Source organism: Phoenix dactylifera, chromosome 18, assembly GCF_009389715.1.
Source record: "Phoenix dactylifera cultivar Barhee BC4 chromosome 18, palm_55x_up_171113_PBpolish2nd_filt_p, whole genome shotgun sequence".
Taxonomy (NCBI): domain Eukaryota; kingdom Viridiplantae; phylum Streptophyta; class Magnoliopsida; order Arecales; family Arecaceae; genus Phoenix; species Phoenix dactylifera.
In genome coordinates, this window is record NC_052409.1 from 6,674,867 (window position 1) to 6,691,258 (window position 16,392).

The 16,392-nt window shown below is 39.2% G+C and overlaps 1 protein-coding gene across 1 annotated transcript; it reads right to left on the bottom strand.

Annotated features, from left to right (window-relative positions):
• Positions 1-947: 947 nt before the first annotated feature.
• Positions 948-4,173, bottom strand: LOC103710701 (trihelix transcription factor GTL1-like). Its single transcript, XM_008796565.3, has 2 exons — positions 3,089-4,173; positions 948-2,641 (listed from the first exon to the last, which is right to left on the bottom strand). The coding sequence occupies exons 1-2, from the start codon at positions 3,628-3,630 to the stop codon at positions 1,255-1,257; spliced, it is 1,929 nt and encodes a 642-aa protein (XP_008794787.2). The 5' UTR covers positions 3,631-4,173; the 3' UTR covers positions 948-1,254.
• Between the last annotated feature and the right edge of the window lie 12,219 nt (positions 4,174-16,392).

Sequence of the window (16,392 nt, forward strand, 5' to 3'; positions counted from 1 at the left end):
ACGGAACTGAGGAATGGTCGTCCTAGTTGAAGCCTTCGAAATGCTGGGCCTCAAAGAATACCATCCAGTCCGCCATACTATTTGCCTTCTTGTAGATATGAATAATTTGATGGAAGACGCACTCACCCAAAAGATGCTAGGTATCATGGATCAAACGCATCTCCTAGGAACATAATTATGATTGGCAGAATTTTTCTCAAAAATGATGCGGTTTGCGCTCAGCATCCGTTTTGCATAAGAAATGCCCTTCTACGCAACTTTGACCTTAGCACCGATCACAGTTTACTTGAAAATTCATCGCTCTTTCGGTCGCCATCAGTCTAGCTTCTTGATTTCTGATGATAAATCTGGCACCACCACTATCATCTCTCTCGCTCATATCACTATTAAAGTTTATATTAAAAAAAACTTAAAAATGGGGGCTCCCAAAATATGGATATAGTCCGAGGCCCTGCAGGCGCCGAGGGTCCATCCTATCTCTCGCTGTCCCTCGAGAGTGCTTTTTAAATGGGATTCAGAGCCGATGGGTCCCACCCGAGTCCTCCTATGCGAACATCGTGCATGAGCAGCGCCGTGCGGGGTTCCAATCACTGACGTCACGCGATTCAGACAGCGCAAACCCCATCATGGCTCTCTCTCTCTCTCATATCATTCAAACTCCAACAACTATTAAATTAATATAATAAGACGCTTATCTCCCTCTAATCCATGCAAGCCCGGAGAATATCCACATTATTGTATCAGTAACCGTGACAACATTCTAGCGTGGAAACTTTAAAAAAAATATATATGTACAGAAAAGGACTTGGATGACATGATGCCTACCTTTGTTCTTTTGATTTCAGTTCTGAGATGTTGCTCAAAACTAAGAAGAGCATTCAGTCTTGTAAGCTACATGGAGAATGGAAAAGGATGAGAGAGAAGGGATGGAAATGAGAATCATGTTGTGATAATTGCAAGAACAGGTTTTACTCGATCGATAGTGGGATTAATATATATATATATATATATCCATGGTTTTATTCAGCTACTAGTGCTACTAATTCATGTCCTAAACTGGTTTCTACTTCGAAAATAATATGAAAACATAGCAAACTTTGAGAAGGGGGGACAGAGAGAGAGAGAGAGTGTAGCCATCGACATGGAAGAGGATTACCTCTTGGAGGTAATTAACTAGATTTAGGATTGGAGACACCGGAAGAAGAGACTGGAGCGGTGTTGATGGTGCTCGTCTTGGTGGAGTTGGTCTTGGTTCTAGCCTTCTCCTTCTTCTCTTTCCTCTCCCTCTTCGTCATCCTCGTCATCCTCTTCCTCGCCATTGCTTCCCACATTGCGAGGAGGCTCGTTGTCTCCATCCCCTTTGCCATTGAAATCAAAGTGCAACGAGCTCATTTCAGGGAACTTGAAGCCTTGCTGATCGGTGGACACGACGATGGCATCGAGGAGCTCGGAGTTATCCTTCCGTTGATCACTGGCCGTGCCGGAAGCCGTACAGCTAGCCGCATTGGCATTAGGGGAAGAAGAGGAAGCGGGCTGGGACTTGGTGAGGGACTTGGAGTAGAGCTGATCCAATTGTTGGAAATAAGGGCAGGTCTTGGAGTTGCGCGGCCTCTTCTTGCCACTCTCTTTTGTCTTCCTGAAGTACTTGTTGATGTTCTCCCACTTCTCCTTGCACCGCTTCGCGCTCCGGTGGTAGCCCATGGCGGCCATCGTCGAGCTCACCTCCTCCCACAGCGGGGCCTTCAGGCCGGGCTCCTGGAACCTCGACTCGAGCCCGCTCCGCACCTGGATCAGCGCCTCGACCTCGGGCTTCGGCCACCGGCTCGTGCTAAGCTGAATCTTGTTGGTGCTGCCATCGCCGTTGATGATGGTATTATTCGAGGGCTCGGTCGGGAGGTTTTCGGTGGTTTCGGCCTCCTTGCCGGGTTCTTCGGAGAATTGGGATGGGAATCGGAGCTTCTCGGGGAAGTGGACGGTCTCGCCGGTGGTCTTCTCGAGGAAGGAGATGATGGCGGCCTCCCGGGAGGAGGCGAGGGCCCACTCCTGGGTCCGGGCGGCGGCCTCACGGCTGGACTTGGCCGCCTCCTGCCGCCTCCAGGCCTCCTCCCGGACAGTCCTCTCCCGCTCCCTCCTCTCCATCACTTCCAAGAATTTCCGGTGGAGGCTCTCCTGGTGGTCCATCAGCTGCTTCACCAGGTTCTCGAAGAAGGCCATGATCGTGCTCAGCTGCTTCTTCTGCTGCCGCCCCCGCTTCCGATTCCTCCTCCCACTTCCTTTGGAAAATTTCCTCACCGTTGCCTCTTCTCCGGCCGATGTCTCCGAGCCGCCGACGTGGCGATCAGCTGCCAGTCCTGGTGGGTTGGTGGCGGTGTGCACGAGGGCGGTCTCGTCGCCGGTGAGTGCAGAACCGGAGCCGGTCTGGTTGGCGCCTCCGCCGCCACCAGGAGTGCTGCCGCCGGGCTTGCAGATGGCCTCGAGCTCGCTGAAGAGCTTGTAGTTGCTGCCGCCGGTAATGTGTCCGCCATGGTCCGGCTCCGCTCCTTCTTTGCTCTTCTTGCAGTACTTGTTCGTCGACGTCTCGGGCTCCTTCTCCTTGCACCTCTTGTTGTTCCTACTCATGTAATCTATATCCAGAGGCCTCCTGCAATGATAGCAACCCAAAGAAAGAGAGATAAAGAAGAAGAGAAGGCAAAATAAGAACAAGGATTTAGAATTCAGCATCAGCTGTAGGAATTTTTTACAACTGTAAAAAGACCAACATTCGTTCTGGATAAAGGCAAAAGAAAAGAGCTTCTCTCTTTTTTTTTCGTAGGATCTTCTTGGAGCAACCTTTTCATTTCCTTTCCTCCATTTCCCCTTAATTGTTTCTATTTAGCATATATGTCTCCCTTATTATAAGTCATATAATCATGGATTAATACTGGCTGGGACAATTTTTTCAAGTCTAGTTAGAGAATGAGGAAATTAGCTAAAATCAAGAATTCAAAGAACTAAATTTGGAAAAATTCCACGGACCAACTTGAGATCTTATGGCAAAGAGAGATGGGGACCGGACCGAAGAAAAGTGGGTGTGGGGGTGAGTAATTACCACGAGGGCTCCTTGATGGCTGATTCCTCCTCCCTCTGCCAGTGGTGATGGAGGCGGCTATCGGACCCTCCGTCGTCGTCGTTCAGCCCCTCATGGCTGCCGCCGCCGCTGCTCTCATTGGCCGCCAGCTTGAAATTCATGGCAGCAGCGAGAAAACCCGGCCCACCGCCTCCGGCGGCGGCGGCGGTCGAGTTCTCGGGGCCCGACTCGTGATCCAACCGGAGCTGGTGCTGGTGGTGGAGCAGCTGGAACTGGTGGCTCTGCTGGAAGAGCTGCTGGGTTATCGGGATGGGGTGGAAGTAGGAGAAGTGGTGCGGGGGGGGCGGCGGGGGGGGCTGGGGCTGGGGCTGGGGCTGCTGCTGGTGGTGGGAGCTGGGCTGGGGGTGGTGGAGGGGATGGTATTTGAGAGGCTGGGAGGCAGCGGCATGGATGTCGGCCGAGGGGTTCGAGGGGGCGGCCGAGGACATGGAGAAGATCGAGCTGCCGCAGCTCTCCATCATGAATTGCTGGATCTCCGACACGCTTCCATATCCTGACTGCATCTTCTTCTTCTTCTTCTTCTTCTTCTTCTTTTCTGTTTGCAATACTATACGATAATAATAGAGCTAAGCAGGCTCAGATCTGCACTGTTATGAGCTCTATCTTGAAAATTAGCCACTGGAAATCTTGAGAAATAGGACTCGAGTGCTGCTGCCTATGTGTTCACACTCCTGCTTGCTTTCTCCTGGAAGTTAGTAGCAAGTAGAGGCAAGTCTCTTCCTCTTTCTTTTGGATTGTGTCTCTCTCCTTCTCTCTACTAGCTCTTCCACTGCTTGTGGCAAGGACTGGGTGGCTTCCTTAACAAAAAGCTAAGGAAACCTGAAACCAAACGTAGGAGAGGTTTCTCTCTTGTTTTTCTCTGCGTTTCTCTCTCTCTCTCTACGGTTGATGGGGTTGCATATCTGCTGTTTGTGTAAGGAGAAGGACGCTGGCTGGGAGGCTGAGAGCTGAGCTCTCTCTCTCTCTCTCTCTCTCTCTCTCTCTCTCTCTCTCTCAGGTAAGACGGTGGTAGACGGAAAGGTTAAAGGTAGGGTGATGTCATCTCGGAGAAAGGGATGAGCATCTACTATTATGCACGTGCCCTGCACGTGTCAGAGGGCAGGAGGTTACCTCCTCGAAGTTTGGTTTAAGAGCCGCAGATAGATACATCCTCTTCCGTAAGGCTATTAGCTTGCCGCCCCCTCTTTTGATGGGCAGAAGATTTAGACGCTCGCAGAAGAATTAAGTTATAGAAGGTCAAAATATTTTTAGCAGAAAAGGTTATGGAGGAATCTATAATTGCTAAAAAAATTAAACATGGTCTTAAAATATGAATAGCATTACGGGATCTAATCGCACTCCTAAATTTTATCATGCACAATGGCATAACACATGGTTTGGGAGGCTTGGTGCTATATATTTATGCTAGAGGAATAAGTAAGTGAAGGTTGTGGTATAAAGCACCAATACTTTCATGCAACTTAGCTTTTTAGTTTTTTTTGAAAATTATTTGATTTGTAAACATATTTCTTTGAAAAAAGAGGTATAATTTATGGTAGTGCCACTATTAGAGTGTTCTCTTCTATTAGAATCAAGATCCTCTCCTACATGCATTTAAATAGGAAGTGTAGTTCAAATTCAGCCATTACTACTTCACGTAAGATAACCATGGTTAATTAAACTAAACTTATCGAATGACGACCGAGGATTCGAAGTCTTTTTTATATACATATTTATTAAAAAAATTATTTATGCAAGTAGAAAGGTATCTCTAAAAAAATATTGTTAGATATTTTGTGAACTTTTAGCATATATATATATATCCTATAAATACCTAAGTTACGTTTATATCCTCACAAATTTGTTATTTTCATATATATGCTTATAATTATTTTTTTATATGCATATTCTCATAAATATCTGAAATATATGTATACCTCACAAATTTATTATTCATATATACACACTTATAAATTATTTTTTTGCATATACATACATTATAAATATTTTTTTCTGCATGCATTATGTTGTTAATGATATGCTTGTAAATAGAAATAATTTATAAAGATATACATATTAATAGTAAAATTTGTAAGAATATATATATATATATAATTTCAGAAATTATAAAGATTTGCATGTAAGAAAAATAATTATAAGAATACATGCATAATTAGTCAATTTATAAATATATATATATATATATATATATATATACACACATAATTTTATATATGTATAAGGGTATATATATAAAAAAACCTTTTTTTTTCTTAATAAGAACCGCCTCTGCTTCGTCGTCACGTAAAAAGGATGGATGGATGGTTGGATACGACTGATAAAAGAATGGGTACCCGATTCCGGACCCATACATTAAAGAACAGATCCAGCTGTCTTAACCCACTGCCCAACACTTAAAGAAACTCCAAAGGAATCACACCACGCAAGAAAACAGTCCCTGGGTCCTCACAGATTTGATGTCGTGGACCGTTTTGGTTGGTTGTGTTTGGTGTCTGTGTGCGGGCTGTGCAGCTGAAGACAGCTTCCGTTAAGGGCATTGTGCCCCTCGGCGTCTTACGTGAGTCAAGTCATGATGGCTCATGAGAGAAATGATTCCTTGGTATTTGGATTGCGTGTTATGCTCACCGGAGTGCGACCAAATCGCCTGATATTTCTGAAAGCCCGGCATGGGCGAGGTGGCGAGACAAGGCCAGTGGATCACGTCTCATCCGGCTCTTAGGTATAATATTTTTTTTTACTCCTGCATCCAATATTAAAGATAAAAATAATTAAATCATATTTATGTAGATTTATTTTATATTCAAATCTATTTGTATATGAATAAAAATTTAAAGTTTCAATTAATATCCGCATCTATATTTGTATCCAGAAAAAAAGATACAAATATAAATAAATGACTATTCGATACGTATCCGAATATCTATTTTTAAATTTATTTAATTTAAAAAATAAATGACCATATTAATGTATTATTAACTTGATTTATTATCCGCTTAGTCATATTTTTGATTTTATGGTCATAAAATTTAATTATTCAATTTATATCTGTACTTCTAGTATCTGATTTATATCTATGTTTTTTTAAAGACAAATATGAATATAAATTTTTGTATCGAATAAAATAAATATGAATATAAATATACCAATATTCGATAAATAATCAATATAATATCTGATTTCAGCCCTATCCAATATACTGTTTTTTATTACCCTAAAGCATTGTCATTTATCAATGAGTTCTTTTTTTTAAAGGATAAGCATGTCAGGAATGTTAGTTCCGTTAGTTTTGGCTCATCCAAAAGAGCAAGGAGAGTAAAGTTTTGCTGATCGAGAGTAGGACAAACACCCCTCAGCAAAAGTTTCCATCAAATCTACTAGTGGTACAGTGGTATATGGAATCCATCAAGCGGAGATGGGTGTATCATAAATAGCCTGATTACTATTAATCATTTAGTGCCAACCAACCTTCGTTTAGTAGGTTGTCCCTTGAGAGAAGTCAAGAGTGCGAACCTTGATGGTCATATATATTTTTCCAAAAAATATTAAATCGTTATTCTACTACTAAAAATTATCTATTCAATAATGATTTAGCAATAAGAAATCTCCAAATTTCTTCAACTTTAGTTGGTAGACATTATGAAATATATTGACAGTTAGTGATTCTAACTAATGGTTGTAGTCTTATAATTTGTCATGTTTTGTTATTTTTCTAAAAAAAATCATGTTTTGGTTACTTCTTACTAATGCATAAAAGGATCATAATATCATATAATAAAGAGGTTACTTGAAATAGGAGAATTGTTTTGTGTAAAGGATTATCTAAATTAAGAATTCACCTATTTATCTTAATCTGCAATATTGAAGAACTAAATGTTTCATATGCTTTTATGGCAGCTTAAAAGAAGGAAAAGAATAAAGAAAGAGGCAGTGCTTCTAGTTGATGTTAAAATGAACACTATTAGTAGAGATAAGAATAATATTAGTAGAGCAAATACATTAAAATTCATATAATGGGATTCGCAAATCAGCAAGCCACATCATTAGTCGACATGATTTTCGTATTTTAAATTTGTTGTGGAATATTCAATTTTAGGAAAATTTCACATTTTAAGATAACATAATGCAAATATCATTTGTTTGGACACTTGTAAAACATATGTCATGAGAGAATTTGAATAATATTTTCATGTCATTTAAAACTATTTTAGCATGAAACTTCGAAACAATGGACTCTAAAGTTTCCTTTTCTTTAAAAAATAGAAAAGTTGAAAACTCCGCTGTGTTTATTTTCTAGGCATTTTTAAGTGGTTCAAATTGCAATTAGTATTGTAGAATCTCTATTAAAATTATCTGTCCTGTCTTTTTTTCGGTTTTTGTAATAGGATTTAGGATTAAATTCTTTGTGCTTGTGCATCTTCACACACACATGATTTAAACGACTTTGGAAAAGCATCTTTTATTTAATAAACTATAATTATGCCAGCAGGCTTTGGTGGATTTCTTCTGAAAATTTTATTTGTGAATTTGAGTATAGAAATTGACCCTATAATTATCTATTAGATACATGTTATTTGAGCTATTTAGCACATCTCAAAATCAATGTATGTTCTTTACAAGGGTATTTATTGAGATGTGCTTACTTCCTTATTTTTTTACATGCAAATAGTAATTTTACGAGGGTATTCATACAATTTCATATATTTAGGAGGCAACAATTCATCTTCATTAATTATGTTCACAAAATAATTAAAGATAAGAAAGTAAGCATAAATCATGTGTTAACTTATAGAATTTAAGCTCTATTATCCTTGCTAGACTCAAAACCGGTATTTCTTTTTCTTTCACAATGGAGCTAGCACGTATGCAACTACTATCCAATCAAACAACAACAACAACTAGTAATATTGTCTATATACTAGATTGCTGTATATATCGGTGGACAATTATCATATACATAACGACATGGCAAAACATGACCATCGAAATTGCCTTTGTTCGTCCGAAGATATCGCATGAACGACGAACAATCACATGCTTGGTGTCGAGACATTCCAGAGAGAATAATTGTCATTGGATTATGCAAGAGACTAGCCACAACTCCTGATTAGTTGCAGCATCTGTTGATCAATTGTCTCCTAATTAGCTTTGGTCCACAGCCAGCGAAGATCCCTTTTAAGGCACTCCTAAATCCAAACCGAAGGGCTAAACTTCCTTCCACTAGAATGCCGTGGAGACCCAACGATTGTTTGGGTCCTCGGTGGTCATGCAACGGAGGGCCCGCATGGAAAGCGAGAGGGGAGAGAGCCGTTTGGATCTCTGCCGCCTCCCCTCGACGTGGATGTCACGGGACCGGAAAACAAATGCCGTGGCTCCTCGGATGCCGACGCCGGGGCCGCGGAGAATTCCAACGGTCCCCTCCACATGAAAAGGATGGCCAGGAACAGGGATGGATGGATGGACGGGCGGAGAGCCATGGAGTTGTGTGTGGGGGTGGGGTTTTTTGATCCGTGGCTTTCGCAACCAAAACCATCCAACCTCACACTGTTACACCTACCACTGCTAAATTTTTTCAGGGTTACGTAGAACAGAAAGATAAGATGCATATAGTTCCAATCTGCAAGTTGAATTGGACAAACATGCACAACGTACAAAAATAAAGAAGAGTCAAGACATAGCATGCATGGATGGCATATATATGAGCATCATGCTTACAATATATTATACCACAGCTCTGAATGAACAGCGTCTGCTCTATGGATATAAGCGAAGTCACCATGAAAGGCTTCAGCATGATTATTTCCTCTTTTAGAAAATGTTGCATGGACGTGCATGCATGTGTGTGTGAACGTGCTTTTAACATGCATGCGTTCCGTATACTAGGACATGATCTAGGAGGATCATTAATTTGATCCACTATGGACCAATCTAGTTACTCAAATGGATCTTGACAAGCTTCACGAGTGGAATCTCACATATTTTTGTTATTTTAATACTTATGGAATGAATGACCCATGACTATCTTATCCCACAAAGGCTAGTTGCAAGATATCATCTCGATTAATTTCTTGATGTTACATAAGCATCCATGATATCTTCTGTATGCAACCAATGTAGTATTAAACATGCACTGGTAGGTGTCTTTATAGTCTCTTGCTATTTGGCAGCAGCGAACTCTCAACCTACGGACATTGGCAGCCTTTTCCATCTAATTTGAAGAAATTTGGAATATGTCGCATACTAGCATTTTAACGACTCTTATATATCCTTTTTTCTGATGGTTAGATACTATGCACTCCTTTATATATATATATATTACCTTAACTTCTAATCTTACTCACCTTCTCTTACATACCCCTATGTTAAGTATTATGCATTATATTCAAATTCCATTTAATGCATTGGATTGGAATTCCCTATTCTTCTCTTAGAAAAAAAAGGCCATGCAAGGGAAACTTGCCCACAATATATGGATGAAGTGCAAGGTATGCAAAACCCCCTACATCCATAGTAAAGGTGTGAGGACCCGTGCCGGCATGTGTTTAGTTCCACATCGATTATTCATTGGATAGATTTTAGGTACTTATACAGCATCAAGAAACCCAAATAATACCTTCCGACTAGCCATTTTGGGAGAGGTCCCGCGTTGTTACAAATGGTATCGAGCGAACTTGACCTATAACCTATGTGGACTAGAAAATACTGCAGTGCAGATCATGGGGCCTGACCACGGGCCGATCGTGGTATTTGTGATTAGATTTGAACCCTTAGCCTGATGAGAACGTTAGGGCTTAAACGGAGGGAGTATGTGAGGATCCATATAGGTGTGTGTTTAGTCCCACATCAGTTATTCGTTGGGTAGATCTTGAATATTTATACATGATCAAGGAACTCAAATAATACCTTCCAACTAGCCATTTTGGGTGAGGTCCTGGGTTGTTACAAATGGTATCAGAGCAGACTCCGCCCATAACCTATGTGGACTAGGAGACACTGTAGCACAGATCCATTGGGGATGACCACATGCTGATTGTAGTGCTCGTGATTAGATTTGAATGCATTTAAACCCTTAGCCAGCCTGACGAGGACGTTAGGGCTTAAACGAGGAAAGTATGTGAGGACTCGTGAGGCCGTGTGTTTAGTCCCACATCAGTTATTTGCTATGTGGATCTTGGATCTTGGATACTTATATAGGATCAAAGAACCCAAATAATATGTTCTTGATAGCCCTTTTGGATAAGGTCTTGTGTTGTTACAAATGGTATCAGAGCGGACCCAGCTCATAACCTATGTATACTATGGGACACTGCAATACAGAATTAGGGTTGACCACAGGCCGATCGTTATGCTTGTGTTTAGATTTGAATGGATTTGAACCTTTAGTCTGACGAGAATGTTAGGGTTTAAATGGGGAGAGTATGTGAGAGCTCGTGCGGGCATGTATTTAATCCCACATCGTTTATTCGTTGGGTAGATCTTGGGTACTCATACAGGATCAAGAAACTCAAATAATACCTTCCGGTTAGCTCTTTTGGGTGAGATTCTGAGTTGTTACAAAAAGACCATGTGGAAGAGCTTGTGTTTGGTTTAGAGTTGGTGAGTGAGTTCTTCATGGAACGCATTTTTTGCATTTGTAAACTAATCAATTGCAAAGCTAATAGACATTTGCCATGTGTTAGGCTATAGAAACTTCCTGCATATAATGTTATAGAGGATTTACACACTTCCCTCCTATGATTGCAGTTTTATAAAAATTCAAACTTAGCTTCAGCTTCATTAGTTAGGAAGTAATCGTATTCAAATGAAGAGTGAAGTTTAGGTCTGGATGCTCAATCCTAATGAATGCCATAATTTGAGGTGGTGCTATAGCATAAATCAAGGAGTCAAGCCAGACTCACATGGTTATAGTGTGTGCACTGAGGAGCACCCACCATGTACCGGAAATGGCCCACTGTATTCAGCCAAGTGCCTTGTGGATATACCCTACTTTGGATAAACATTCATATCCCATATATCCTATGTCAGGTTAGTCCTCTACAGAAACAAGGTTTATCTCCAGGTACGTATCACGAATGGTGAGTACTTCTTGCATTCTATGGTTTTGCACATAGCTTGTGCCCCTCTCCTTATGTTTTTTTTCCTAGCATTCACTCAATCTAGCAGCCCTGCTCAAGAGAACTTGGTTCGGATTTCTTCACTTGAGACCCAACTCCTGTGCTCATGTAATACCCTTCATTTTCACCACCTTTAGCCCAACCAACTTCTAACATTATCCTCAAATTAAGGACCTAACAAATGGCTATCAAGTTGCGTTAATGAAATATTTAGGAGAACGCCTACTGCATTGTACTTTTTTGTGTGCACAAACTTCATTGTGCTATGTAGGGTCCAAAGAAAGAACTGCATGCTTTGTTGAGAAGGATATCAATGGTGTTCTGAACAAGATTAATACTTGAGTTCTCATGATTTGTTTCTTTATTCAATCTACTACCTGAAGACTGATTTCAAAAATAATTTCACATTTTACCAGGATGATAACATGCGTGCGCTTATATCGATCCTAACAATATATTTTAATGCAGCTTCGAGCCTTTGACCGAGCATATTTTTTCGCATGAAGAATATGTAGCACTCTGTTAGGATTAAAGTGCATGCATTTGAATCTGTTTCTTGTGTCAAGTAAATATGCTTCCGATCTTCGTAAAAGACAGTGCAGTTGGCTTAACTAACAGTTAGCTTCTTGATGCTCCAATGGAAGTCATGTAAGCTTTGCTCATTTTTCATTCCACTTCATGGAGTTCAAATGACCCAAAAATAATTGATTAGGCAATACGTCCTTCATCTGCAACTAATAAAGTTAAATTCTTTTAGATCAAACAAACAAACAAGCAAATAAAGATAAATCTTGAGATACAGCTTGTTTAGGAGAACTGTTGTCCTGTAAAGCTTCAACTTTCGTGATAAGTTCAAGGCCAATTGCTGGTCTATAAAATTGCCTATGTGACCTGATCATGCTAAAACATCTGGAGATCCAGATTCTCCATTTTCTTTTTGTCATTGAACATCACTGCTGATATTTTAGGCTTCTTGCATAACACCTAACCTATATCATGTTGAATATAGGGCTTTCATTCTGCTTTGTCCTGTGCCCTTTTCAAATTTCATGTCCTTTTTGACTATTCCACCCTAAATATGAATGCCCAGATCATTTAAATGTTGATTCACTTTATCATAAGAAGTGATGATCCAAAATTGCAGGCAATAAATCTTCGTTTTCTAAATAGTAGCACCCTACAAGCAAGAAGAAAAGGGCATCCATGGTAAAATTTAGAAAATATCAATGTTTGAACTTATCATACTAGCAAACTAACATCTTGGAGCTATCCCACTTGCTAACATGTTGTTTACAGAACCTGAAGCATGAAATAACAATGTATTCGAGCCCAGTTTATTATAGAAACTATAGAATAGCTGAAGGATTAATCTGATGAAGATCAACCTGCAAAGAAGAATATTTGAAGACAAACGCAATCTGCTCTGAATTTATGTTTGATTACTTAATATATAGAATTAACTTCTTTTGCTATGTGTACTACTATATCCATCTTATGACTTTCTAGGATCTTTTCTGAGTTACCAAGGATCTGGCATCCAACATGATCTGCTTTGGATCTTAGTTGAATCAGTTTGATAGATATATAGGAAGAGTTCCTGTTACTGCTTGTATGTCAACTTCCAGTTGATGACTCATTAGTTCTGAGCAAATTATGACATACTAGTTTTGGTTTCATTTATGCTAAGATTCCCAGTCTCTCAGTTTCCCATTGAATCTTAAGCTTGGTAAGCCCCATTATGTCTTCCAAACTAAGCTCTTTGCTATGACAGGATTAGACAGAGAGCTCTTCAGCTTTTACAAAATGCCACACTTTACTGTTCAAATCTTTGTTGGAATGGGTCTAGATAAAACCAAAGAAGCTTCAAGAGATTTGAGGAGACAAAGAAAGAAAAAATACAGCATGCACAGATTTCCATTTCTCGAAAACAAACGTACACTAACAAGCAATAATGGAGCAGAGATTCAACCATAATAAAAAAGATGGAGCATAACAATAGAGCCTCATCTCAACAAACCCTAACCCTAATATGCCCGTCTTTCAATACTTTCCTAAAACAAGGCAAAAGATATGTATATCAAAATCGGATCAAATATGTATTATAGGATCACGCAAAAAATTCTCTAAATTTGTCTAATTGAATCATAAAATGGGGCGATCAAGAAATTTAAGCCACACTTAATATTCCTGAATATTGTGCTTCAAGGTAACTCATTTTCATTTCATTTGATAATAGATATTCCTTTGCTCATGACCAGATTATTCTTCATGTAAACTTGAACTTTATGGGTAAACGACCACGTACTTTTCCAAAACTCCTTATCAATCCTCCATAGAATTAGTACTAAGAAAGGTTCCTTGTCTCATTCCTTGCGGTTATCTCGCTGACCAAACAAAACAGTGGTCCTAGCGACGTAAATGGGATGGCACGCATTATGGAGTCCTACCGCTCCATACCAACCCCAGTTTTGTGCGACGATGACATGCAACCAAATGTCTGGCCCTTCTGCAACCTTCTTAATACTAGTTGATAAGGGACTGTGACTCATTGCCCCGTTTTTCCACTTGGATAGCAAGCAAAAAACATTTGCCTTCTTCTTTTTTTTAACAGAAAAAATTGCCTTTCGTTGAAAGGGCAAGCTCAACCATTACCTGGTTGGATAGCATTTTGAACGATAGTTTTGCATGAGATTGTTTAAAGGCTTCTGCATTTGTTTTTAAGATGATATGAGACTGACTTCTTTCTATGCTCCAATTTCTTGGGAAACGGAAGTTCTATTCGATTTGATTTCATTGAGTTCTCGAGATATTAAATTGATGACAAAGCATAAAGTTTATTAAGATTTGGGTTAATAGCACTAGCTTTTGGAATAAAACCAATAACTGTGGTTTGTCTCAGTTGCTGATAGCTTATTTAGCTGGTGACGCAATAGGTCTAGATGAGGCCCTTCATTCATCTATACTCTTCTATGTTCGTCATTCTTCTAGCTGATTGCCGGGTTAGCTAGATTTGGCCCTAAGTTATTACAATGTTATATTGAATTTGTTATGGTGGATAGTTTCCCTGAGTGCCCTTCTCCTTTTTTAACCAAGAATTTTTATTTTATTGTCTTCTATCTCTATACTTTCATTTTCCTTGAGGAAAATTAAGCTGCATTAAACTATTCACCAGTGTCTTCTTCGGTCTCGTGGCAGAAGTGTATGGTTTATTTACTCCCATGGTATTTGAGAAGATTTGGCTTATGAATGCAAATATAAGTGAAAGAAGAAGTGGTAAGAGTAGCCTTCTACAGCAACAGGGATAAGATCAAGTAGCCTTCTACATGATGCAGAGTTATATTTTTTTAGAATTAGATGGTAGAGATTCGACATTAATGACTCAAGCTATTAGATGTAATCTACTATTTTTAATTACTTATATACCAAAAATTACATGATTTGAAGATTTTTATCTTTGGCATTAAGCCATTAAGTGGTCAAAAATGTATATGCTAGGGATCTTCAAATCACATGTCGAATTGTCAATGGGGGATTATTATCATCCAATTCATAAAATGTGTAACCATTGCCTACTTTTTTGTCCCGTCTGGATAAGTATCAGTGAACTCGAGGTCCTAGGGAGCTCGGTTGGTCTGCGGAGAAAAGCATTGACTCTCAATACTAGCGAGATTGGTGTGCACAAGCATGCTATAGGTTTTGATTAGTGAAAAAGATGATAATGAGGATTTGAAAGGAAAGATAGAGAGTAGTGTGGATCCAGATGCCTTGACCTTCAAGAACTTTAGCCACTGTTACATTGTTATTCGAAGGAGATGAATTGGATAAGGATGTAGCGTTGGGCTATGGTAGAAATCTATTATAGCTACTTCTATAGTAGAACTACTAGTAGAGTAAAGTTAAGATGAGATAAAAAGATGCATTAGATTGATTGTTGAAAGCATCTAATATAAAGTATAATGTCAATACTTATACTAAGATAAAATAACTATCCAGTTTGATGATTGCATGCCATCTACGTCACACTCATAACGATTTTGGTAATTAACATCAGTTGCCTTTCTCTATGCAAGTTCAATCACAAGATCACCCTGCATTAACTATTAGATCAATAATTATACCTTATCGATTCTAGCTTATCATGGCTTATGCTGGCCGTTTCTTTTATTTCAGTCTATGATACAGTCAGCACTTGGAAATCTTTAAGATTTGTTCAGTCACCTCAGTCTTCTAGTGACCATCTTCATATGCTCTGCAGTTAATTACGACTAAAGCTCCATCCGTCAACCCGCATATCTATGTCATGTTTGAATTTCCCTCCTTCCCCTCCCTTGACTTGTGTCTCCACTCTTAGTGAAATTTATCATAGCCATATCTTATTAAACCCAACAAGAATTTCGTGGCTTCAACATGTTTTGACTTTATCCAAATTGGTTTATGTGGTACTTGATTGTTTTTTAGGTCGTTGAGATGTGGTTTAAACAGTCAGCATTATACAAGCCTTTTTATTGATGGATTAAAACATCCATAGGCAATTTATGTCTTTCATGGATAGATAATAGAATTTGTAGCTAATAATATAGACAAGCAAAATAACCATCAGTAAAAATCTGTATATATTAACGAATTTTTCTCCATAAGCAATACTGTTTGTTCGTAGGCAAATATATATCCATTTCTTTATAATGAGCTAGGTTTTTTTTGACAAAATTTAGTAACCCAAGTGACCATTATTTCGTGTTATAATTAATGTTAAAGATGCCAACCACTACTTTTTTTTAAGCAATTACTTTCTATCTCTAATTAATTAAGATTTTGTAAGAATATTTAAGTTCCTCCCTGCCGCATCATGAGAAGCAGGTCAATTTTTTTTAAGATATGTGTCCTGCCGCCTAGATATGCATGTTGATCTTAGAGCTAGTCATCCAAAACACATTTCAAGACACTTTGCATCTTACGACATCTTCGTATTCACAACCAACAAAAACTTCTTACACTTGCTAGTTATCAAAACCAACCAGAATCCTATATATATTTTATTGGATACTAATGTATAGTATTCATTATATTGTGCTTCAAGCAGTGGTAGTTATAAACCTGGCAACCATGAGAGTTTTATTAAATGGTTCGAAGTTAAGGTAAGGCTACAATAAATAA

What these genes read in the sequence shown, in the direction of transcription:
- LOC103710701 (XM_008796565.3), bottom strand. Translation starts at nt 3,630, where the DNA reads ATGCAGTCAGGATATGGAAGCGTGTCGGAGATCCAGCAATTCATGATG. An exon ending in GCCATCAAGGAGCCCTCGTG is followed by an intron (nt 2,642 to 3,088) that starts GTAATTACTCAC and finishes CTATCATTGCAG; the next exon opens with GAGGCCTCTGGATATAGATT.